The sequence below is a fragment of the Colossoma macropomum genome, unplaced genomic scaffold (genome assembly GCF_904425465.1).
Source record: "Colossoma macropomum unplaced genomic scaffold, Colossoma_macropomum, whole genome shotgun sequence".
In the NCBI taxonomy this organism is placed as follows: domain Eukaryota; kingdom Metazoa; phylum Chordata; class Actinopteri; order Characiformes; family Serrasalmidae; genus Colossoma; species Colossoma macropomum.
In genome coordinates, this window is record NW_023494784.1 from 12946382 (window position 1) to 12972249 (window position 25868).

General features: G+C 37.4%; 1 protein-coding gene across 1 annotated transcript; it reads left to right on the top strand.

The window, feature by feature from the left end:
* The first annotated feature begins 274 nt into the window (after positions 1-274).
* stat1b (signal transducer and activator of transcription 1b) lies at positions 275-25752 on the top strand. Its single transcript, XM_036589966.1, has 24 exons — positions 275-449; positions 5256-5383; positions 7306-7450; positions 7608-7703; positions 7895-7984; positions 8721-8799; positions 9588-9682; positions 10963-11114; positions 13293-13451; positions 13575-13667; positions 14350-14409; positions 14520-14549; positions 14631-14721; positions 14844-14885; positions 17335-17418; positions 18027-18125; positions 18246-18381; positions 20387-20442; positions 20975-21066; positions 22104-22243; positions 23662-23850; positions 24486-24558; positions 24682-24769; positions 24999-25752. Exons 2-24 carry the CDS (start codon positions 5256-5258, stop codon positions 24999-25001), a joined length of 2220 nt encoding a protein of 739 aa, XP_036445859.1. The 5' UTR covers positions 275-449; the 3' UTR covers positions 25002-25752.
* Positions 25753-25868: the final 116 nt, after the last annotated feature.

The following is a 25868-nucleotide window of genomic DNA, read 5'->3' on the forward strand; positions in this document are numbered from 1 at the left end:
TGAACAGATCCAGGCAGCCTCCCGATTCCAATTAAGCAGAACTGCAGCTCCGCCCAGCTCCGCTTAAGTTTCTATTCACTCCTCGGTTGCAGTTTTTCACTCTCGGCGAGCTGGCGAAGGGAGGGCGGCTCCTGCCTGGAACAGCCGATTGCAAAAGAGGCGTGACTGCGAGACGCGCATTCACCGGTGATTGGCTCACCACCGAGAGACAAACGTGGATCAAAAATGCTGCATTTTGACTGGTGGAAGCGTCATATGGGCGGAGCCCCAACTCAACTCTGTCCATGTCTACTCTGAGACAGTTTAGCAGAAGAAGCGTGAGGATAAAACGCACTGCAGGATTCGCGAGATAAAACAAACGCCAGCGGCTGGATCCTTTTCCCGAGGGGACATTTGAGCCTTTTCTTGTCTTTTTTCCCGGACTACAGGCCGCCGTACCGCTGTGTGAGGTGAGTGTTTGTAGTGGTGAGTTTTTATGTATCTAAAAGAAGCGTGAATGAAGTTTTAAGGCTGGAGTTAACAGTGGACAGCTGTGTGTCTCTGATGGCATCATCTCCTTTATTTTCACTGGACTGAATGTACCTGTTTATAAATGGATTAACACGTTTGGCAGACCCTACTTTAAATGCACTAATTAAGGCAACTCGTTATAATTACTGTTATTGTTTATGACGGTTTGTGGGAGGTGGTAGTGTTAAATGTTATATTACAGTGTAGCAGAATTGAATGATAAAATTACTATGATTATAAATGAGATGACAGAAAGGGTTATATTACTATAAATGCATGCACATGTGATCAAATATGAGACACAGAACCACTTCTATGCGGTGGCACTATTTTTACTCACCGCAGTATTTCTGGCATTAACATTTGACCACAGATCCAACTGAGTCCAGTTCTGACTAAATTTTATGAGTTAACTACGCAGCTGTGCTGGTTGCTGCTTATCAATGTTCAGGAGCTGCATCTCTGACCACCACCGTGGTGAATAGCACATGATTTAGACTGGACGAGCCACTGGAAAGAAGAAAAAAAATCATATGTTCATTGTATAATTTTTTAAATATTGGGTTACTTGGTTATTGGCTACATATTCAGTCGTTAAGCTGAAAACCAAGGCATTCAGAGTGGTTTTGATGCGAAAGGGTTAATTGTAGAGAAGCTTACTGACTTATTTCTTTACAGTGGAGTAGATAGGAACCAGGGGTCGCAACGTCTACGACATAAATACAGCCATTTTATTCACTATCCAAAATGACCCATGATCCTACGTGTGTTTTCCGAGTTTTTATATAAAGTGTAGAAAATGATAGTGATGAATCTGAAAAATTAGTTTTTCTTTGGGTGCTATTTTGCCTTATAACACTCTGCATGTGCCTGTCCACCACAAACTGATTTAAAAAATACATTTTAGACCAAAACCTAATCTGAGAACTGTCTTCAAACAATGTCTCAGCCATCAGGCAGTGTATTTGTAATTACTTAATGTAATAACTTTCTGTGAGGGAGCTTTAAGAGGCATTAAATTCTTCAGACGTCTGGTTCCTATCATCACCACCGTGAATAATTCTGACTCACTAAGTTTATCTAGAACGGAGCCTTTCACACCAAAGCACTATACATGACTTTGTTTACAGCATAATGATTTAACAATAAAGAAGTTTTGAACAATCAGTGTAATTACCCTTTAATTTGGTTGTGTATGTGTATATCGCTGCTGTCAGAACAAAACCTTGTATCTCCATTTTTGTTGTTTTTCAGTTTTTTTTAAACTTCATTTGAAAATGCCTGTTGCTCTTGACATTGTATGTAAAGTTTGTGATGAATGAACCAACAGAAATGCCCCCAAATTACTTAGAAAAAAGTCTGGTTCCACTGACTTACATTAAAAGTAAAGTAGGGTTTTTCCTTCTCCTGTAAAGTTACCATTTTGGAGATATGAGGTTTTGTTCCAGCAGCAGCAATATGGTCCTCATTATGTGTTAGGAGACACTTGCAAAACTTAGCAGGCTATGAGTCTTTCTAGTGAGTAGCATGTAAATAGCCTTTGTGTTTTTTTTTAAATGAAATATTTATGCTTCATGGGCATCGTCATATTATACATCACACCACATCATTACAGTGCAGTGCCTGAATCAATATCAGTCCGGATTGTTCGTTCAATTAATTCTGTTTTCATTCCTCCTGCATGCTCGATAAACACTCAAGGCCATTTATGAAGGCCAGCAAATCTGGTCCCATCTCTATAGTTTTCAATCTCAGTATAACATAACCATAAAAGCCTACAGCTACAGACACACCCCTGGCATCTCGCACAAAGTTTTTGCATTGTGGGAAGTCCCTAGTTCTCACTAACAGGCCTTCAGGAAAGTCAAGGAGGAACTCAGTGCCATAGTGATTAGGTTATTTTATAGTGGAACTGAAAAACAAACATCTGTATTTTGTAAGAACTGTCAGTCATCAAATCACCCCTAAGCCCTAATCAGACATGGTACAACCTAACCATGGTGGAATGCTTGTGACTTTGAGTCCTGCCACACCTCCTTCTGAAGTGATGAAAACAGAGAGATTATTTATTTTTTGATTCACGCTTTTTAAGTGGACAATTAGCTGAGAAGTGTTTGAGCTGCTCATGAATCCCCCTTTTGTTTGGTGTATAATTCTTCCTTTGTCTTCGAGTCTTGCATCACAGCTTACTGAAGCTACTCAAGTGTTCATCCTCTTATATCAAGAGTGTCCAAATCTGGTCCTGATGCTCTACCGTCCCGGAGAGTTTAGTTCCAGCTCACGCTTGGATCTTACAGTACTGTGCAAATGTTAGAGACCAGCCTTAATTTATTTCAACTGCCATTATGCACAAGTAGTTTATTTTCAGCATCAGGAAAAAAGCAGATAAGATATATTTAACGAAATAATACACAAAATATTAAATAATACACAACTAAATATTAAATATGCTATCAAATTTATCAGTGGTGTGTTCAGAGTTTGCTCTTATTAGAGCTTCCATTTTTTAGGGGTCTTGCTTTTAGTTTTTCAAAGAAATCTGCAGACATATTTTAAAGTTCATTCTAAGAGATTGGTTGCATTTTTCTGCTTCTCAAATAATTCCAAACACATTCAGTGATGCTGATGTCTGGACTCTGGGGAGGTCAGTCCATTGTTCTGAGGACATCAGCAGCTTCTTGGTTTGATTTGCAAGCCACTCCCCCTCCCCCTCCCCCACCCAATAATTTACCATTTGCCCAATAAATTCTCAGCGCATTGTTTTCCTTTTTACAGTGTGTTGTGATTGCATTTGGTTGACCAATATACACCAACCGGTCACACCATTAAGTACCTCTTTGTATCTACATTCTTTGTCCATTTTATCAGCTCCACTTACCATATAGGAGCACTCTGTAGTTCTACAATTACAGACTGTAGTCCATCTGTTTCTCTGTATACATTTTTATCCCCATTTCACCCTGTTCTTCAATGGTCAGGACCCTCACAGGACCACCACAGAGCAGGTATTATTTGGGTGGTGGATCATTCTCAGCACTGCAGTAACACTGACGTGGTGGTGGTGTGTTAGTGTGTGTTGCGCTGGTACGAGTGGATCAGACACAGCAGTGCTGCTGGAGTTTTTAAACATTGTGTCCATTCACTGACCACTCTGTTAGACATTCCTACCTTGTCAGTCCACCTTGTAGATGTAAAGTCAGAGACGATAGCTCATCTGCTGCTGCAAAGTTTGTGTTGGTCATCCTCTAGTCCTTCATCAGTGGTCATAGGACGCTGCCCACAGGGCTGGATGTTTTTGGTTGGTGGTCTATTCTGAGTCCAGCAGTGACACTGAGTTGTTTAAAAACTCAGCAGCACTGCTAGCAGATTTATTTACTTTGTTAAACCTAGAAAAAAGCTTATGCATCTAAAGTTAAACTTCACACTTTCACAGGTCAAAACAGGGTTGCCAGGTGTCTGGTTTTAACTGGATAGTCTGGTTTTGAGCTTCATTGTCCAGTGTCTGGTTGGTGCCACCAACCACAAGTTAAAATGCCAGTTAGAGTCATTTTACCTATTTTACCTAGTTGGAATTCTTTGAGAGAAAGCAGTTTAGCCAAAACACAGGTCAGTTTACAATTGACTACAATACAGTTGGTTGGCAACCCAAACGTTTCCAATTGTTGTAGCTCATTTGATGGCACTGTAGTATAACAGCGCTCAGATATGTGCTAGTGATGGTAAAAAAGGTCTTGGTTTATAGCAGAAATACTGTGGTGGAGATTTTTTAGGCCATGAAACTGTAAACTGATTATCAAATTACCTACTTATTGTGATTCACAAACTGGCCACAGTGGGTTTCTAGATGTCCCATGCTGCACTGCTTTGACAAAGACAATAATCCTTCATTCTGATGAAATTTAAACACCACTGGTCACATTACATATCGAAATATTTACATATTGTGTTGATTTTGTGAAAATGAGTTAGCATATTCCCTACAGAGAACAAACCCAAGAAATTTCAAATTCCAGTTTAACATACCAGAAATATACAACATATGTGACATAACATATAAAACTATTATATACGTATTAACTTATTTTCACTTAGAAAATCAACAAAATATGTCATTTCACCAGGGATGCCCAGACTTTTGCATATGACTACCATTTTGACCTTTTCTTTTCCTTATTTTAGAGTCATTTTAATTAAAATATCAACACCCTCTGAACTTTTCTGTCACTTTAACTCCATTGTTTTCCACAGCTACATTTATTGTTATTGTTTATAAAAAGAAGCATATGAATACAAAAGGTGATGGATAGATCCAACAGATTTATTGTGTTTTTTATTAAAATAGGTTCACCTGTAAATATTGTGTTTCTCAAACAGATAACACAAATAAACTCATGAAACCTGTAAGCTATATGCATTAAAAGCAAAGAATAATGTAGCAGGGAAAGATAACTATATATCGCTGTTGTTGGAAGAAAACCTCATATCTCTAAAATGGTAACTTTACAGGAGAAAGAAAAAACGTCTTTACTATTAATGTAAGTCAATGGAACCAGACATATTTCCAAGTCATTTTGGGACATTTCTGTTGGTTTATTCATCATGAAATTTACACACAATGTAAAGGGCAGCAGGCATTTTCAAATTATGATAAAAAACGGAAAAACAAAAAAATGGAGATATAAGGTTTTCTTCTGGCACATTTGGTCTTTCAGTTAAACATTGTTTTTTTATTTGTCTTTTGGTAGATGGCACTTTGGCACCAGCTTCAACAGCTGGATTCTAGATATCTAGAGCAAGTTGACCAGCTCTATGATGACGCATTCCCCATGGAGATTCGCCAGTACCTCAGCCAGTGGATAGAGAGCCATGACTGGTGAGATATGATCTAAAGCCTTGCCCTTTGCCTGTTGAAGTTCATACAACTCAAACAATGAGATGTTTTCAAAAGGTTTTCCCTCAGATGAGCTGTTATAGGCATATGTTGTGTTGAGGAAGACAAAAGAAGGTAGAGGAGAGGGGAGAGAAGAAAGAAGAGAGGAAGTGGGGGATGAAAATGCACTGTTGTAACTACTCTTTGTTCACTATGTTTGCCTAAAACTCCTCTGCTAAAAGTAAGGGAGGTTTTCTTTGTCTGGGAAACGTTAGGTGTGATTCTTTTCACCATATCTGTGTTACTCAAGATCAGACCAGTTTTGGCACACCTAGCCTGTTTCACCAGTTTTCTCCATGGCGAAAGCTTCAGGTGACAACACTATAGCATATCACCACATGTATTAGTATACATACAAAAGAACACCAAAAGTCACTAATCATCAATAATGCCCTATGTTTTCTTCAGCATCGGTCTTTTTGCTTCACTTGTTTGCAACCTGAATTAAATCTTACATCTTTTGCCATTTTTGTCAAAAGTTTTCTTCTAATTACAGTATTTTGTGCTGCAGCTCCAGTAAAAAAAAGTATTACACAATTTATTATACACTATTCATTACCACTCTCTTTCAAAGTGCTAATGTGTAAAGTGCCTTCACCATTTTTCCTGAATTTTAGTGTCATTACCATACTCTCTCTGAACTTTAGTGTCATCACCATACTCTCTATAGGCTTTAGTGTCATCACCATACTCCCCCTGAGCTTTAGTGTCATTACCATACTCTCTCTGAGCTTTAGTGTCATCACCATACTCTCTCTGAGCTTTAGTGTCATCACCATACTTCCTCTGAGCTTTAGTGTCATCAACATACTTCCTCTGAGCTTTAGTGTCATTACCATACTCCCTCTGAGCTTTAGTGTCATTACCATACACTCTCTGAGCTTTAGTGTCATCACCATACTCTCTCTGAGCTTTAGTGTCATCACCATACTTCCTCTGAGCTTTAGTGTCATCACCATACTTCCTCTGAGCTTTAGTGTCATTACCATACTCTCTCTGAGCTTCAGCGTCATTATCATAATCCCTCTGAGCTTTAATGTCATCAAATACTCTATCTGAGCTTTAGTGTCATCACCATACTTCCTCTGAGCTTTAGTGTCATCACCATACTCTCTCTAAGCTTTAGTGTCATCACCATACTCTCTATAGGCTTTAGTGTCATCACCATAGTCTCTATAGGCTTTAGTGTCATTACCATACACTCTCTGAGCTTGAGTGTCATCACCATACTCTCTCTGAGCTTTAGTGTCATCACCATACTCTCTCTGAGCTTTGGTGTCATCACCATACTCCTTCTGAGCTTTAGTGTCATCACCATACTTCCTCTGAACTTCAGTGTCATTACCATACTCGCTCTGAGCTTTAGTGTCATCACCATACTCTCTCTGAGCGTTAGTGTCATCACCATACTCTCTATAGGCTTTAGTGTCATTACCATACTCTCTCTGAGCTTCAGTGTCATTACCATACTCTCTCTGAGCTTGAGTGTCATCACCATACACTCTCTGAGCTTTAGTGTCATCACCATACTCCTTCTGAACTTTAGTGTCATCACCATACTCCTTCTGAGCTTCAGTGTCATTACCATACTCTCTCTGAGCTTTAGTGTTATTACCATACTCCTTCTGAGCTTTAGTGTCATCAGTGTACTCTTGTCTTTCGCATCATCACTGTAATCTGTCCTTTTGTGTCATCACTATACTCTGAGCTTCTGTGTCATCACTGCACCATCTTTAAGCTTTAATGTCATCACTAAACTTCCAAACATTCTCTGGATTTAAGGTTAATCATAGGGTGTGTGACTTGTAGTTATTGAATGTATTGTAGTGAAGATTGTGTATATTGATTATTAATGTCTGGTTCAGGGACGCCGTGGCCGCTAACGTGTCCTTGGCTACAGTGCGCTTCCATGAGCTCCTGAGTAAGTTGGATGAGCACTACGGTCGTCTCAGTGTGGGCAACAACTTCCTGCTTCAGCACAACATTCGGAAGATAAAGCGCAATCTACAGGTGCAGAATCACAGCTAAGCTAACACCATTTCCAAGATTAATGATTTCCTCAATCATCCAGCTAATGCTTCCTTAATGAGTGTGCTTTAATCCCAACATACTTTCAAATTCTCTTCTAATGCACCAACCAATTAAAATGCAATGATCTTCTGTGTAGGAGCACTTCCAGGAGTTTCCTGTGTACATGGCCATGATTATATCCAACTCTCTGAAGGAAGAGAGGAAGATTCTGGAAATGGCTATCCAGACACAGGTATAGTATATAGGATATTGTGTGTATCATGTTCTTGGGTTCAATAAATGCTTTTCAAATCAAGCATTTGGCTCTTCTGGTTACAGTTATTAGACCATAAAAATGGTTTCCTAGTGAGTAAAGATGATGAAGATCATAAAGATTATGAACATAAACATAACGAATGTGTTCCATGTTGGTTTCAATGCTAGGAGCATGCAGGATCATCACAGAGCAGTGCTGCGATGGAACAGCAGAAGCAACTGGACAACCAAGTGAATGACCTGAAGAAGAAAGTGCAGGTTAGACTAGCGATGCATTCTATGTGAACTTTTAACAGAGAAAACTCCTAGAAATATGACTTGACAGTATGCGTTAATTTTCACGATACAGAATAAACAATAGAATTAAAAATTGAACCTGACGTTAAAGAAATTAGATTTTAAATCACACAAAGTGCAAAATGTGCTTTAAGATCAAACGTCCCCTACTTAAAAATGAACAATATCCTCACTATTGGAACAAAACCTTGTATCTCCATTTTTTGTCACTTTTTATTTTTGCGTCAAATGTCATGATGAAAGGACAAATGGAAATAATCCTAAAAGATCTCATTACATAGACCTGCATTAAAAATAAGGAATGTTTTCCCTTTCCTGTAAAGTTATCATTTTAAAGATATTTTTAAATATACGTTTATGTATAAACGTGTATATATATATTTATATATATATATATATATATATATATACACACCGATCAGGCATAACATTATGACCACCTCCTTGTTTCTACGCGTAGGTGGAGCTGATAAAATGGACAAAGAGTGTAGAAACAAGGAGGTGGTCATAATGCTATGTCTGATCGGTGTATGTGTGTGTTTATATTATGACTCACTCTTCTGCATTTCCTTGATTTGTGCTGGATTAATCATTTCATATCAGCACTTTCTCCTCTGACCTCAGAATGTAGTGAACCTGAAGTAGCTTTTTGAATCTACGTTTGCTATGTGTGTAAATATGGACTTAAATTCACCAGGAGACAGAACAAGACATTCAGGTCCTGGAGGATCTGCAAGACGAGCATGACTTCAGGAGGAAAACTTTACAGAGTCGGAGTAAGAGAGCATTTCCTTTTGGCTGTCATTTTGGCATTGTTTGTTATTTTTTTGTCAAGCGTTCAATTGAATCATATTTTAATTCATTATTAAAAAAAAATTGGCACAATGCAAAGTATATGGCTAGTTTGACCTGTAGATTAAACTGCATGTATTTCTTTACATTAGACATGCAAAAAGATAGTTCTTCAAGGATTTAAAGTAAAGAAAATAGTTCTACATGGAACCATGAGATCCATGATTAAAGGGTTCTTTGCATGGTGAAAGGGTTCTTTGTATTGATGGAGAAAATGTTGTATATGGTTTTATATAACACTAAAAAGGTTCTTCTATTGTTATGATGTCAAGCTTGTCACAGTAAAAGAACTGTTTTTGGTGCTATATAGAACCGTTTTTAAAAAAAGGTTCTATATAGAATCATCTACAGCACATTCTACATCAATCTGAAGAACTTTTTCACCATACAAAGAACCGTTTAATCATGCGAAGTTCTATATAGAACCATTTTCTTTACCAAAAGCTCTCGAAGAACCATCTTTTTTAAGTGTGCGCTACATAAAATTCACATAAACATGCCATGGCAGAGGTCATATGCTGTCCAGTAATGCAGCAGCGTCATGTTACCGTTATCATTAACTTGTTTGATGTCATGATGACTAAATTAGTATGTGGTAACTCATAACAGCATATGACATCTGCCACGATGTTTATGTGGCAGCAGTGAAGTGTTAGCTTTTTTGAGTAATTGACAGACAAATCTGACTCTTTTGTATTTTTTATGGTTTCAGTTGAGGTTGAAATGAATGCACACACAGCAAAAGAGATCCAGAGGGAGGAGATGATGATCAAGGAGATGTTCTTCAGACTGAACAAAATGAGAGAGGTAGGCCAGTTCTGAACACAGCAACACACCTACTCTACTGTTTTGATGTCTGGGATCACTGTTTTCAGTCATATAAAACCAGTTTTGTTGCAGAAACATGTATAACATGTTTCTAATGTGCTGGTCCAGAGCAGCTTCACCGGTTTTACGTAATTATTGAATACTAGGAAGCTGTAAAGAAAAAATAAAGAAATGTTAGAAGTGTCCAGAATAATGAAGGGAGCAGTAGAAGATCCTACAGTGACTGAGAGGGAATAAGGATAATAATAATAAATAAGAATCATATTTGATGTAGTGGAGATCAAAAATATGCAATAGTTTTTTTCCATTTGGCAAAAAAATGGTTCCTCTTTAAAAATTTAAAAAAGATGTTTAAAAGATCAGTTAATATTTATACTGTAGTTGTTTTGTCTGTATGTATTGCTGTTTATATATCTCTGGTTTATTTGTTTCACTTATTGCAATATCTGTTATTACTATTACTCAGCAGTTAATATGGATATATAAATCTGCATTATTTCACAAGTGTTTATTTGTGTGTATCTTAAAATGTGCAAAAAAGCTACAAATAAACTACAAACTTCAAATCTCAAGGCAGATAACTGACAAAAAGATGAATGTAAACAGATAATTATAGTACATTATAATTTAATATCATTTAAAACTTTCACAGAATTCTTGAAATGTTGTATAAAACATGTAAAAATACATTTAGGTGAATAATCTACAATATTACATCCACATTGTGCAAGTTATTATTCTGAATTTCACATCATCACTCTCTCTCTGAGTTTTACTGTCATCACCATACTCTCAATTTTAAAAAAAAATATAGCCTGCGCAAAATTATGGCTCTTTTTTATAAATTATGGTAAATTGTGTTCTTAAATGTGCAGAAAAATTACACTTATTTTCACTTAGAAAACCAACAAAACATGTTGAAACAGAATAGGGATGTTAAAACTATTGCATACAGTTGTGAAATGTCAAAACTGTTAATATGGGAAGTGATTCCAAGCTCCATGATCTGTGACAAAAAAAAACACTGTGCAACTCCAACACAGTGTTGAACTATTTCAGTGTTCAGTTCACATAAACAGAACCAGATTACGACCGAATTTATCTCTGTAGCAGCTGATATTCAAATTGAGTGATTTCACTGTGAAAGATAAAGACATGCTGGGCCTGTGGATGAACCTGAAATGACTGTAAATGTGCTCCATCACTGAATCAAATCCATTACTGAACTAGTAATCATATACATTTGCATTTGTGTGCAGGTGGTAGTGAACGAGTTGGTAAATTCACTGAAGTTAGCAGATCACATCCAGTTCATGCTGATATCAGTGGAGATTCCCGAGTGGAAGCGGAGGCAGCAGATGGCCTGCATCGGAGGACCCCCAAATGCCTGCCTGGACCAATTACAGAGCTGGTGAGAACCTCTACAGGCACTGTTCATCACATACAGGTCTGCTTTTGTGTTAAAGGAATATTGTTTTACTGTGCTGATATGATTAGAAGCACCTTTAGCTACAAGCAGAGAAATACATTTTAAAACATGTTTTATTATTAAAAAAAAAATGTAGAGGGAAATCGATCATTTTCAAGTTGGATGAGTATCTCTTCACATGAGCTAAAACTACAGCTTACTGGATGCTGAGGATTTGCTGTCTTACACAAGGTATTTTCTTTCATTGGACGATGTCCCAACATGTTTGTCATAGAGATATATGTTTCTGTTTCTGGACCTAGCTAACCTCAGCTAGAGTAGTTAGCCTAGTTAGGCCATCAAAGGCACACTATATCTGCCCTCTCAGTCACGTCCTTAACAAACTGTCCTTGGCAACACGCTCACGTTCAGGTGCTCGTGTTTCAGAGTGTAATGTGTGTACTTAATCACAAATACGAGTAAAAACAACATTTTACGGCTCTGTTAACCCTTTTCTTGCCAAATGAAGGCTAAAGCAGAGAGCTAATAGCAGGTTTTACAGTGATCTGGCCGTGTGTTTGTGCTGTATTTCTGGGTTGTGGGATGTTAAAGCTGGTTTTTTTTCACTCTGGCTAGTGATGAAAGGTTCCTCTGAGTGTTCTGATGTGTGAATCATGTCACTATTTTTAACCCTTTGTTTATAATATGAAGGCTAAAAGCAGAGATGTAATATAACAGTAGTGAGTTGGTTGTGGGTGATTTTGGAGCTGGATTGCTGGCTGACGGATGGTCACAGGTGGATGAAATCACTCTGGATTGTAAGGGCAGAGTCTGCTGAGTGATCTGATGTGTGAATCATGTGGCTGTTTTAACCCTTTGTTGGAATATGAAGGCCAAAAAGCAGAGCAATAATATCAGGATTTTGTGTGATTTTCCAAGCTGAATTACTCACTGATGCTGATGTCACAGCTTGATGACATCATGCTAGCTAGTTAGGGCGGGGTGTGCTAAATGGTCTGATATGGGTATCATGTCTGTAGCTTAAACCGTTCTGAAGTTGTGGAGGCTAGAAGTCAACTACATTTTTGCCCGCAAAATTTGCAGGCTTTGGGTTCTAAAGGTTAAAACATAAGAGCAGCGTTTCATTTAATTGTACATTTTGTCCATTTTCCTGTGATGTAATGGACAGAGTACCTGAATAGTAATTTCAGTATTCAGTGGCACTTCGTACAGTTAACTGAGTACTCGAGCACCTGTACACATCCCAAATTGTCATTAAGTCATGCATCACATTACACAGACATACTATCTTCCCTGCCGACTAAAGCTAGTCTTTCATTGTTTTTATTGTTAAGAATCTTTCAGTAAATCTAAAAATCATTTAAAAAAAGAAATACAGACTTTGTGGACCTCTGACTCTTCCGAGCCCTTGGAGTCATCCTAACCTGTTAAAGTCTATGATTCAGTTATTACTATTGAGATTTTACTTAGTAACTACTGTGAGTCATTCGGTAACTAGTGTGAAACTAATATGTACGGTATGTAGTCATGAGAGTGAGGAACTGAAGTGTGGACCTATCAATGCGTCCTTTAAGTTTAGGGAGTTAATAATTAGTTATTGATGAATTTGGTGACACTTCACTATAGGGAGTGTTCATAAGGCTACATGACACATACATAAGCTATTCATTACAACTGACATAAACCTACAGAAATATTGAGAAACATTATAGGTGTCAATTGTATAACAGCTATTTTAGATGGCATTTGGGGTTAGTTTGTGTTACCTTCTTGGATGACAAGACTTAGACTTGTAGCTCAGTTTACGTCACAGTGACTTAATCCTCATGATATGTATTGTCGGGTTTGAGCTATTTCACACCATCAGCATTATGTCACTGTAATATACACTAAGCTACAAAATCACTTGTTATGACACAATCCAATGTCAGAAAACATCAGTGTGACCTGACAAAGATGTCGCGTCAAATTGACATCAAAGTTGACAAGAGCAGCATTCATGACTGATGATGACTATTGGAATAAACCATGATTATGTAGCTAATGATGAGCTGTATAGGTGTCATGTGGCCTTATGAACGTGGCTGTACAGTCTTGTCATTATTTCAACCATAAACTATTCCATCACTACTCAGTAAGTAAAGGTGGTGTGTACCTCAGGTTCACAGCACTGGCGGAGTGTTTGCAGCAGACGCGGCAGCAGCTGAACAAGCTGCAGGAGCTGGTGCTGAAGTTCTCGTACGACAACGACCCCATCACTCTGGGCATGAGCACTCTGCAGGAACAGGCCCTGATGCTCTTCAAAAACGTGCTGGTCAAGTATGTCGTTCATTGTGGGTTGCAGAATTAGAATATGGAAACTGGCTATGCTTTGTGGTCAGAGTCACTGCTGAGACATCATAGAGTAGTGCAGGATGGAAGAACTTGTGATGTGTCTTTCAGTTCCATTGTGGTGGAGAGGCAGCCCTGCATGCCCACGCATCCCCAAAGACCCCTAGTGCTGAAGACGGGCGTGCAGTTCACAGTCAAACTCAGGTACAGCGTTAAAGTGGTCTCCTCTGACAGCACTCAGCATTTAATTTCAGTCTGACGCAAATGAGCGAAAGAAGCACTCATGATTTTAATCTGTTCAGACTTTACTAAAATTTACTAAAAGAGACACTAATAGAGTAACATTTGCAATTAAAGGAAAACCATATACAGATGTATGCATGTAAGTTTGACACCCCAATCAATGTTTTGTTAATGGCAGTTTTCTGCTAATTCTAGTGCTCAATTTGTGTTTATTAGCAGAGTTAAAAAAAAACCTAAACTGCAACATTAAATATAATATATGCCATAACTAAATTTTATATTTATTTTTTTCTCTAATATATTAAATTCAGTAAATAAACAGGAGTGTGACTTTGTAGCAGTAGGAGAATTTACTAGAAGAATAGCACTTTTTGGTGCTATATAGAACCATTTTCAAGAACGTTCTATGTAGAACCATCAATGCAACAACCATTTCACCACGCAAAGAACCATATATATGGCTCTTTGAGTGTTCATTATTCATTGTCTTTACTAAAAAACCCTTAAACCCTTGAAAAATCATCAGTTTTAAGAACATATATATATACATACCTACCTATCCATTTCTCTCTCTCTCTCTCTCTCTCTCTCTATATATATATATATATATATATATAATAACATCAGATTACTCTGTCCACAGGCTGCTGGTCAAGCTACCAGAGTTGAACTGTCAACTTAAAGTCAGTGTCTCTTTTGACAAGTAAGTTGAGAAAAGTAAAGATCAGTAACATCTACATTTTTACATGTTTTTATTGATAGTAGATAATTAAGTATTTATATTGTACCTCTTCTTTTATTTCTTCTCCACAGGGATTTAAATGAAAAGAACACAGTGAAGGGGTATGTGTTTTCTGTTTGAAATAAAGGTAATAAAAAAACACAAAATATATCTGTATTAATATAAATTGTGTGCTCCTGCAGATCCCGTAAATTCAATATTCTGGGCACCAGCTCGAAGGTCATGAACATGGAAGAATCAAACGGATGCTTGGCTGCTGAGTTCCGACATTTGGTATGAACAATACTCACATGGCTATTTCAAACAGCTAATTTATTCATTCATAAATGCATGAATAAAACAAGATTGTCTACATCACGGTATAAATACTCAACTACATTTCTTTTTTTACACAGCAACTGAAAGAAGCAAAGTTAGCTGGAAGCAGAACAAATGAGGTTGGAAACTTTTTATGCTGTCTATGCAGCATCTTTCATAAGTTAAAACTGCAGGTTAATGCCACATTACAGGAATTTTCTGTATAAAAATGGATGGATCTGAAATAAAACAGGTTCTTTTGTAAAGTGTGTACAAAAAGCTATGCTGACGACACCCAGCTATACATTTCTATTCCTTCTGAAGATCAACACTCTGTAGACAGACTAACCAGCTGTGTGTGAGATATTTCTCAGTGGATGTCACAATATTTTCTACAATTAAATCATGAATAAACTGAATTACTGATTGTTGGTATAGAAACTCAGAGAAAAATGATTTTTGAGACACTTGGTTCTTTAGCTTCATCTACCAAACCTGAGGTACGAAACCTGGGTGTGATCTTAGACTCTGAGCTCTGTTTTATCCTGCATGTAAACACAGTCGCTAAAGTAGCTTTTTATCATTTGAGAAGTATTGCTAAAGTTCGGCCTTTTCTATCTCAGAGCGATGCAGAGAAACTTGTTCATGCATTTGTTACAAGCAGACTTGACTACCGTAATGCTCTTCTTACTGGACTCCCTAAGAAAACTATACATCCCTTACAACTCATACAAAATGCAGCAGCACAGATCCTAACAAAAACAAAAAAGAGAGATTACATCACTCCCGTTTTGAAAGAACTGCACTGGCTGCCTGTATCATTCAGGATAGATTTCAAGGTTCTGCTATTAGTCTTTAAAGCTCAAAATAACCTAGCACCTGCTTACATCACAGAGTGTCTGTCTGTTTATGTTCCGGCATGCAAACTAAGATCTGCAGATAGTGGCCTTTTACAAATACCCTCTGTAAAATACAGGAAACATGGAGAGACTTGTTCAGTTATTCTGCTTCTAAACTGTGAAACTCAATTCCACCTTTTATTAGACAGTCAGGCTCAGTGCTCACTTTTAAGAAGCATCTAAAAACGTATCTCTTTAAATTAGCATTTAACTAAAACTGAATGTCTCGTGGTGTTTATCTTCTAATTTAATCTTCTTTATTTTCTTCTGATTCTAATTAAGTACTAATGATCTTTTCTATAATTATGTTTTGTCACCTGTCTGTAAAGCACTTTGAGCTGCCACCGGCATGAAAAGTGCTATATAAATAAAATTATTATTATTATATTATTATTATTAAAGGAGGAGTTTCATACGGAAAATGTAGAGCTTCCTCTCCACTTCCTCAGAATCTCTGTTATGTGTGTGCTTTTTACTTTGTTCCTACTGAGAACTTTAAAAATCAACTTAAAATAACAAGTCAACCAGCTGCACAGCTTTTTCAAATTTTAAGACGTTTAAGACGTAAACAAAGCTATTCAGACTGGTTTGATGTGAAATGCTCCATTCTTGAGAAACTCATTATTAATTCTTGAGTCAGAATTGTTCACAATGATGGCGATAGGAACCGAACGTCTGCTCTCTAAAAGCTAATGTTACCTCTCCGAAAGTTCACACCAACAGGTTTTTAAAAATATCTGTTTAATGAAATGGTTAAGATGTAAACAAAGTCATTTAGAGTGGTTTGATGTGAAAAGCTGCATTCTTGAGAAACAGAGCAGTGCAATAATTCAGAAGTCAATCCAGGCAGGCATTTCTACAGTGCTAGAAAGTGTTATTTGTGTGGTTGTCATATTTTCAACAAAAAATTGAAAGCATTTCTAAGACCATCTTCATTTTTGTTTTCAGTGTCAGCAAAGACATTGTCTGTGTTAAATAGGAAGCTTATAACCTGCCTACAGCAGCAGATGTTTACAGGGGATGAGTGTGAGTGGGATTAGTGAACATTATACAGTGCTGTGCAAAAGTCAGAGACCACACAGCCATTAAGTACAAGTTATTCATTTTCAGCAGATATTTCTGAGGAGTAGATATTAGATAATCCACTTGCATAAAGTGGAGTTCAAAACAATGACTCACAGATAAGAGAAAAACAATCATGTACGAGGTGGTAGACATTAAACTGTCCCCACCAGATAAACAGCACTTAAAGCTTTAACCTTGAGAGAGTGGAGAAAGTTAAGCTCCACTCTCACTTCAGATCTGAAACAACCCACAGGTGTTTCTGTCCATCCTTCCACTGTGAGAAGACAACTTAGCGCTACGGGTGTGAAAGGATGTGTGGCTGACAAGAAGCTTCACTGAGAAAGGAAACAAGCAAAAAAGAAGAAAATTCACAAATAAAATAAAGCAGCTGCTAAATGGGATCACTGTGTTGTTTATATTTAGTTGTTGAGGGTTTTGTGTAATTTTCTGTTAAATATATATTTTTTGCTTTTCTCCTGATGCTGAAAAATGACAAACTTCTACTTAAGGACTGGGAATTGAATTTGAATAAATGAAGGGTGGTCTCTGACTTTTGCACAATACTGCATATATGTGCTGGGGGTAGTTTGTGTGTACTTAGTGAGTGTTACTGGTTCTTTTTTAGGCCCCTCTCCTCATCATGGAGGAGCTCCACTTCATCAACTTCGACACGCAGCTCAATCAGCCTGGACTGTGCATTGACCTAAAGGTGAGAATAAAGCACACTGTCCCTGAACACATACTCCACTGGCCTGTTTAGCTCAGCTACAGCTCGCACACGTTGGCCATTCACACATACAGTGTTCACACAGCATATTGAACAGACATCCTTGATAAATGGTCAAATAAGTTACTTTTTCAGGGAAACGATCATCTGTAAAAGAGCATGATGCATTTGTTTACCTTTGTCAGCTTTTTGACTTGTGATGGGCAGTAGCTTCAAGGCTGGCAGACTGACTGAGATATGTATACAGAAGTAGCTAGTATTTTGACTGATAACAGTCATGAAATGTAGACTTTTTCTGCATTTTCTTTTGAGAATTTGTGTTTTTCTAGGGTTTTGTTTTTATTGGTTTTCATAGTTTCACATAAGAAGTCTTGCACAGTCTATGTCAAAGCTCTTAAAGGACTCATATCCTATGATGTGTGATTTTCTTGTATTCTATATTGTCCCTGAGGTCAATATGTGTAAGAGTGTGTGTGAAACAGGCTTAACACTGTAAAGCTGTAGATGTTTAAAGCCAGTCATTTAGAGGAATTCAGTTAATGTATTGCATGTTGCGTATCAAGTGCATCTTTCTGTGCTTGTGAACCCAGACCACCTCGCTTCCTGTAGTGGTGATCTCTCATATCAACCAGCTGCCAAGTGCCTGGGCCTCCATCCTGTGGTATAACATCCTCTGCACTGACTCTCAGGTAGGAGCTGTTTTCCAGCAGTTGTCTTCCTGCCCTACATTCATCCGCTCAAACATCATTTCAATCTGTCTTACCTCACTTTGTTGCTGGAAGGTTTATTCTTAATGAATTCTGTTTCAGAACTTGCCGTTTTTCCTGAACCCTCCTCCGATGAAGTGGGGTGAACTGGCAAAGGTTCTGAGCTGGCAGTTTTCCTCTATCACTAAGAGAGGCCTGAACGCTGACCAGCTGAGCATGCTCGCTGACAAACTGCTCGGTGAGTCTCATGTTCTTGACTGTGCTGAATAATGTAAACTGTGTTATGTGAACTTCCCCTTCTCCCTAACCCCAAATGTAGCTAATCAGCCAAGACATACATGGTGTCCAACATTTGCTTCTTTAGTTGTGCACTGGAGCTGCAAGGCTAATGTAGCTAACAAGCAATGGAAACTAATGACCATCTGCCATAGCATCATACAGACTGCATGACTGAACCATCTCACATTTGCCCTTAAAACATGCTGAGTTGTTAAGCAATCTCAAATATACTTGGTTATGTGGTTTCTGACACTGTTTCACTTTTAGCTATGAAAACACAGTAGGTTTGTTTAGCTAACAGTGTCATTTTAGATGGTGTGTTTCAGATGACTTAGCCCAGTTTGGAACCACTTGCTATATTAACATTTTTGGTTTATTTAATTAATAACAATTAATATACAATGTTACAATATTACAAACTATTTGGCAAAATGTGATTTTTGATTTTTTCTATTGAATACATCAAGAATTCTGTGAACAAGAAGTGAATAAAACAGTAAACAATATTATGCAAATTTACATTTAAATTATTTTTTGTCAGGTATTTGCCTCAATATATAATCTTTAAATGAATTCTGGTTATCTGGTAATTTTATTATAACTCAATTATCAATTATCTGTAATTGTCAGTAATCCTCTCATTTGAAACCTATGATGTTATGCAGGACTAGAATATTAGAAGCATTTATACACTTACCTACAATCAAATTTGTTTTATGTTGGTGAAAACATTGATTTCATACTTCTGAATACTAGAGTAGGCATGCAGTTTATATAAGGATCATTAGTGGGGTTTAACATCCCATTACTTGTTAGTTACATTAGCCTGGTAACTCCAGTGCAGAATGAAATAAATGTCAGGCAAGTAAATGTCAGACATCAAGCAGGCACTGGGTGATCTACTACATATGAGGGAAAAGGACAATAGCGTAAATTTGATTTCTGACAAACTCGCTTTAACATGACATTCTTACTACGTGGTTTAGTGCTTTCCTGCTCCAATACTACTAATAATAATTACTTCAGCTAAATGAAGAGCTTGTCATAAGAGTGCTGTGTAGAACTTGTTTTTCTGCAGAACTTTCACTTTAAAGCATTACGGCTGGGATGGGCTGGGATGTAAAGGAATACAGGTATAGGGATTATGTATTCAGAAAATAGAAATTAGGTATCTGTTTTCAGTCCAATTACATTTTGTAAAAGTCAGTATTCAGAATACTTTTTTAACATTTTTAGGAGAAAACTTTTAGAATACCTATCCACTGAAAACAATACAATCTTCAAAAGAAACACCAACATTTGTTTTTTAACTAATTTAAAATCAGCAAACATGCCTGTTAGACTCAAAAGAGGACCTCAATTAACGGCTTCTTTACAAACACTGTGTATGTCCTACTGACTTTTTGAAATTACATGAGATAATTTTTGTGGGGCAGCAACATGATTGTCAAAACAAACTACATAACTTGTAGTATTAGTATTTCCCACATATTATGTTGTTGTTACAAATTAAAACCGTAGGGCGACTGCGTAAATGCAGCTTGTACACACTGAGCTGTGCTGTGTATCTGTCACTGTGCAGTGGCACTTAGTGAAGCAGGTAGCCCTAACAGTGAACATCACTCCATTTATATTAATTATGTTTTAATATCAACATTGGCCAGGCCAAATTTGCACCCCAGCTTTGGCGCACCAAAAAAAGGGCATTTTGAATTTGCATAATTAACTTAAAATGAATGAAATGCGCTACAACAACACAATATTTGCCAAAACAAACTCATTTAAATAAAGCCATTGTGATGATGTAATATATTTTATTTGTGTGTTTACACTTGCGTGTGGGAACTGAAGGAACATTCAAACTCAGTGTCAGTGACAAGATGAGGAACGCTTGAATCAATGTATCTGTATTTTTAAATAGAATTATTAATTATGAATTATATTGATTGATTTCATGTCTGTAGGTCCTGAGGCTCAAGGAGATCCCGAAAAGCCCGTCCTCTGGACTATGTTCAATAAGGTGAGTGGATTAAAGCAGATGACTCAGATTACTGAACTGCTGCTACCGTGGCGAAGCCTGGCTCTTCTCCTTTCACTAAAGCGACACAACTTTGTTTCACTTCTGTCAGTCTGGAGAGCTTACTGATAAAACGATACTTAGCGAGCCACACTGACTAAACCTGATAATGTTGAGATGGCAGATGAGAGCTCAGATAGAAGAATACGCAAGTGTGTGGATTTGTGAAGCATCAAATGTGCAGAGGTTCAAATGATATATAGATATTTAGTATGAGTTTGTATTGCATAATATGCTAGTCTCATCAGCACGAAAACAGAGACAGGCAGTTACATGCCTGGAGATATCATCTGATTCTCAGTCAGTAGCTGAGCTGAGGTGGGTTAAAACAGGGAAAACAGTGTCCTGTGCAGAAATGCAGCTCAGCAGGTCTGAAGTATGTATAACAGCAGTGCAGTGCTGTGCAGTAACTTTGCCTGTAAGTGAAGCAGAGAGTGATCTAATATTCATGCAGAATCTTTGTGCTTCTTTCCAGCCCAACAGTGAGAAGGGAACTTGTTTCTGGTTGTGGATAGATGGCATACTGGACCTCATTAAACGATACCTACTCAACATCTGGAACGATGGGTAAGAGAGAAAAAAAAAACAGTAACTTTTTATTTGAAGGCTGCCTACATAGGGACTTAAAACACATGCATAAACACTGACATGAAGCAATACATGAGTAGTATGAATAGGCAGTATGAGCAGCCTCTCCTCAAATCCCAAACTGAAGGTATACCTAGTTGTGCCTATATATATATATATATATATATATATATATATCTCGATATATATATATATATATATATCTCGCTGTTGTCGGAAGAAAACCTTGTATCTCCAAAATGCTAACTTTACAGGAGAAGGAAAAACCTACTTTACCTGTAATGTAAGTCAATGGAACCAGAATTTTTCCAAGTCATTTTGGGCCGTTTCTTTTGGTCCATTCATCATGAAATATACACAAAATGTAAAGGGCAACAGATATTTTCAAATTATGTCAAAAACTGAAAAACGACAAAAATGGAGAGCAGTGACAGCAGTGACAAACATGCATTAAAAAGAAACAAGAATTTGTTATCCTTGAATTGATGATATTGGATGATAGCTAGAAATCATACTGGGCTATCACAAGATGTTTGGAAATGCCCACATGAACACATAGATATACATAAATCACTACTTATTGTTTTAATATTATTTGTATTTATTTCTATATTATTAAATAAACTCTTACTATCCAGATTTGAAAAGGCTTTTCAAATATTATTTTCAGAGTTTTTGGAGCTCTTACTCAATTCACATTTTGTAGTTACTTTATTTGTGTAAAATACCAAGCAAATAAAAACAGTTAAACAGATCAGTTTCCAATTTTAAATGGATCTTTGAAGATTTAAGGACATTTACTTTTATTATTTTTGTCATTAAAATCAATTAAACATTTTACCCTCACATTTGGAATATCACTTTGACAGCTAGATTAGTTTATTCTGAGGATTAAGATGAAGATTAGTCCTGTTTTGGGAGCTCACTTGCAGAATCAAAATGTGTGGTAGAAATACTGACAACTTCAGATCTGTAAATGTTGCTCTGTGCCTCTTTCTTGTTCTGTGCACATGCAGGCTTATCATGGGCTTTATTAGGAAGGAGAAAGAGAAGATTCTTTTACAGGATAAAAGGCCAGGCACTTTTCTATTGCGCTTCAGCGAGACGTGTAGAGAGGGGGGCATCACCATTACATGGGTGGAGCATTTACAGAACGGTACTTGTGTGTGTGTGTGTGTGTGGTTGTGTGTGTTTTTAGTACATACATGTGTTTGTAGTGGGTGGAACCATAAATGTGTGTGATAATATACAGCTGTATGCAAAGGTTGTGGCATCCTTGGACAAATGACATGAAGTGACAAGAAGTAAACACAACCTTTTGCTAACACTCAGCAGCCATGGGCTCCTCTAAGCAGTTGGTTGAGGATCTGAAAATGAAGTTAACTGATGTCTAAAATGTCATCAAGAAATGGCAGTTAAGGGGAACTTTGGAAGTCAAGGCAAGATGTGGAAAATCTACAAAACTCTCAGACAGAATTGTTTGTATGCTGGCCAGAGAGGCAAAGAAAAACCTCTATATAACATCAAAGAACATGCAGGAAGTTTAGCTGACTCTACTCTGCAGTGTTGCTCACACAAATATGCAAGGATGTGTGTGTGTGTGTATGTGTGTATATATATATATATATATATATATATATATATATATATATATATATATATATATATAATATCCAGAAAATACTTAAATTTGTTCTCTGTGGGGATTGTATCAATTTATTTTCGTTCAGAAAATGTACAGAACTACTTTAACTGAGGGTTTTCTAAGTTCTACATACAAAAAGGAGCAGGATATGATGAAAAGAACACCATGCCAACTCCTAAGCACGAGGGTGGATCTATTGTGCTTTGAGGTTGTGTGGCAGCCAGTGGCACAGGAAACACTTCAGAGAGATGGAAGAAGGGATTCCAGTAAATTCTGGTCGCAAATGTGACACAAAAAACTAAAGCAGAAAAGAGTCTACAATAAGACAATGATCCAAAACCTGCCTCAGAATCCTCCATGAACTACTTAAAGCAACACAAATTGAAGCTTTTGGAATGGACCTCACAGCCTCCTGGCTCGAACATCTGTAAAAATCTGTGGGTAGATCTTAAACATGCTGTGCCTTCAAGATTGCTGAAGATCACAGAACTAGAACATTTTGCAAGATCGATTGGGTGAAAATTGGTAAAACAAGGATGAAAAGACTGGCAACATTTGCAAGCTGTTAAAACTTAAAGCTGTCCAAATGGAGTGATACTAAGTGCTGACTCAGTAGCGTGTCCAAACTTTTGCACATGCCACAATTATCATTTATTATTCGCATCTGCAGAAAAAAAATGAGTTTTTAAAACACTTTGCTGCATTTATTTTTCACTTTACTTTTTCTGTGGTTACTTTTTTTCACTTAACAAAATCAACAGATATGTAATTTGGCATTTGCACACAACTGTTTTGCATACAGCTGTACACCTGACATAACTACTTTCTTGTTTTTCAAAGATATATTTATGTAATATAAAGATATATATGTAATAGAACGCTCAAATTCGTACAAAAATCATACAAACATTTTAATATTTTACACACAGGTGAACCCCAGATACACTCTGTGAAGCCTTACACTAAGGCTGATCTCGTCAGTATCTCTTTCCCTGACATCATCCAGCATTACACACTATTGGCTGTTGATAACACTCCAGAAAACCCTCTGCTCTACCTGTATCCAGATATTCCGAAAGACATCGCCTTCGGACGCTACTACAGCAGCCTGGATGATGGTAAATATTCAGTCGCTGATGTCTTACAGAAGAGCTTTTGTGTAAGACGACACGTGTACATCTCTAAAGCGCAGGAACAGTTCAGTCAGCGCCACTTTGGGTGGTTCGTAGAACCCCCAACTTTACATATACTACAGAAGTATCCACAAACTCCATTTACTTGAATTCAGCTACTTTAAGGTGCTGACACGAGTGCTCAATGTATAATCTCCACAGAAAAGCATTGCCAATAGAATGGGAGAGCTGTCTATTCTCTGGAGTGATGCAGCTCCATCCAATACCTTTGGGATGTGCTAGTTATCCATAACTGCTGATCCAACATCAGTACCTAACCTCACTAATGCTCTTTTGGCTGAATACAATCAAATCCTCACAGCAATGTTCCAACTTCAAGTGTAAAGTCTTTGCAGAAGAGTAGAGAATGTTACTGCAGCAAAGGGGGGACCAACTACCTATTAATACCCTTGATTGACAGTGTACAAAATTTCTTAATGATCTAAATGCCTGTAGTGGACAATCCAAACAATAGAGGGACTGCCAAGTAAAACATGATGTCTGTGGCCTGGAAAGTGTGTCAGAGTGGTAGGACCAGCAGTAAGAGCAAATAAAAAAATGAAAATCTGTATTGATTTCAGTTGCAGAAACGATGGATGTTGATAAACCGATATGTCCCTACTTGGGTAGATGGATTCTTCCAGTGTCAGACAAGTAAGTTGTATTAAAATGTTTTGTGTTCTTTATAAAGTAAATGAACATTTTGAAAAAGCATTCAAGCTGATATTGTTCTACAAAAGTGGAAAAGTAATTGCTGACCTTGTCTCATCTCTCTAGTCCAGGCACAAGACCTTCGGATTGTATGAGCCCAGGGTCCCGTGGAGAGCTTCAGCTAATGAACAGAGACACTGGAATGGAGTCAATGGTAATAACTTATTGAGGCAGTAAGATGGGCACTATTTGACCCTACAAATAATGAATGACATTCATTTTGATGCTATTTATATTAAAATCTTTGTGGGTTCTTGTTTTTTGGAGTGACTTCTTAAAGGTCCAGTGCAGAAGACACTGGTTTGAGTAATGGCCAGCGCTTTTTGTGAATTTTGGGAGGACTGTGTTTCCACTTGTGCGTTGTTCCTCTGTTTCCTCCTCAGTGATCTACCTTACTACAGTGATGCTCCTTTTCCACACTGCTCTGAGCGTCCTGCTGTCCTTCATATCCTCTACAAGAAGGAGACCTAAGCAGTGGACAGTGAATTGAGAAGGAGAGGATGCAGTAATGTTTATACAGTATAAAATCAATGGGATTTGAATATTGTCACTGTCATATCAAAATCCTGTAATATTTTGTGTTTAATTTTTATTTTTCCATATCTTTTGTGCAAGACAGCCATCCTTTACATGGTGTGACCTTTTCATGATGAATGGACCAATAGAAATGGTCCAAAATTAGTTATATTAAAATCTTGTTACTCTAACTTAAGACCTTTTTTGCCTTCTGTATAGTTACCATTTTTGAGATGCATGTTTTTGTTAGGACAGTGACGATATGATTCCTACCTTACCTTCTTTTTTGTTGGAAGTGTTGTCTGGCGCCAGCTCTGTCGGAGTAGCACTGAAAAGGCTGGTGTCAGTCATTAGTATCACACAAGTGAATTTACCAGATTGTGTACAACTGTGAAAAGCTTTTTAATTGTGATTCTGTTACTGTGTCCTAAAATATAAGATGATGAAAATATTGCATTCCCACTTTGTTTGAAAAGCACAGCTTTATTTAATAGTGTACATTAAAATAAACAGACTTCATTGCATGGATTATTAGCACACATACACACACCTCACACTTTGAGCTCAGTCCAGTTTCATCTGATAAATAAAATCGGAACAGAAAGAGGCACCAGATGCATCCATCACGTTGTTCATTCAAAGTTTCTGTCTCATACTCATTCTGTCTATCCAGTGGTTAAAACAAGTAGGTAGATTCTTCCAAACATTATTTGTTCTGTGAGCTGGTTGTTCTGAGC

What these genes read in the sequence shown, in the direction of transcription:
- stat1b (XM_036589966.1), top strand. Translation starts at nt 5,256, where the DNA reads ATGGCACTTTGGCACCAGCTTCAACAGCTGGATTCTAGATATCTAGAG. An exon ending in AGATAAAGCGCAATCTACAG is followed by an intron (nt 7,451 to 7,607) that starts GTGCAGAATCAC and finishes TCTTCTGTGTAG; the next exon opens with GAGCACTTCCAGGAGTTTCC. An exon ending in GGTGGAGCATTTACAGAACG is followed by an intron (nt 22,244 to 23,661) that starts GTACTTGTGTGT and finishes TTTTACACACAG; the next exon opens with GTGAACCCCAGATACACTCT.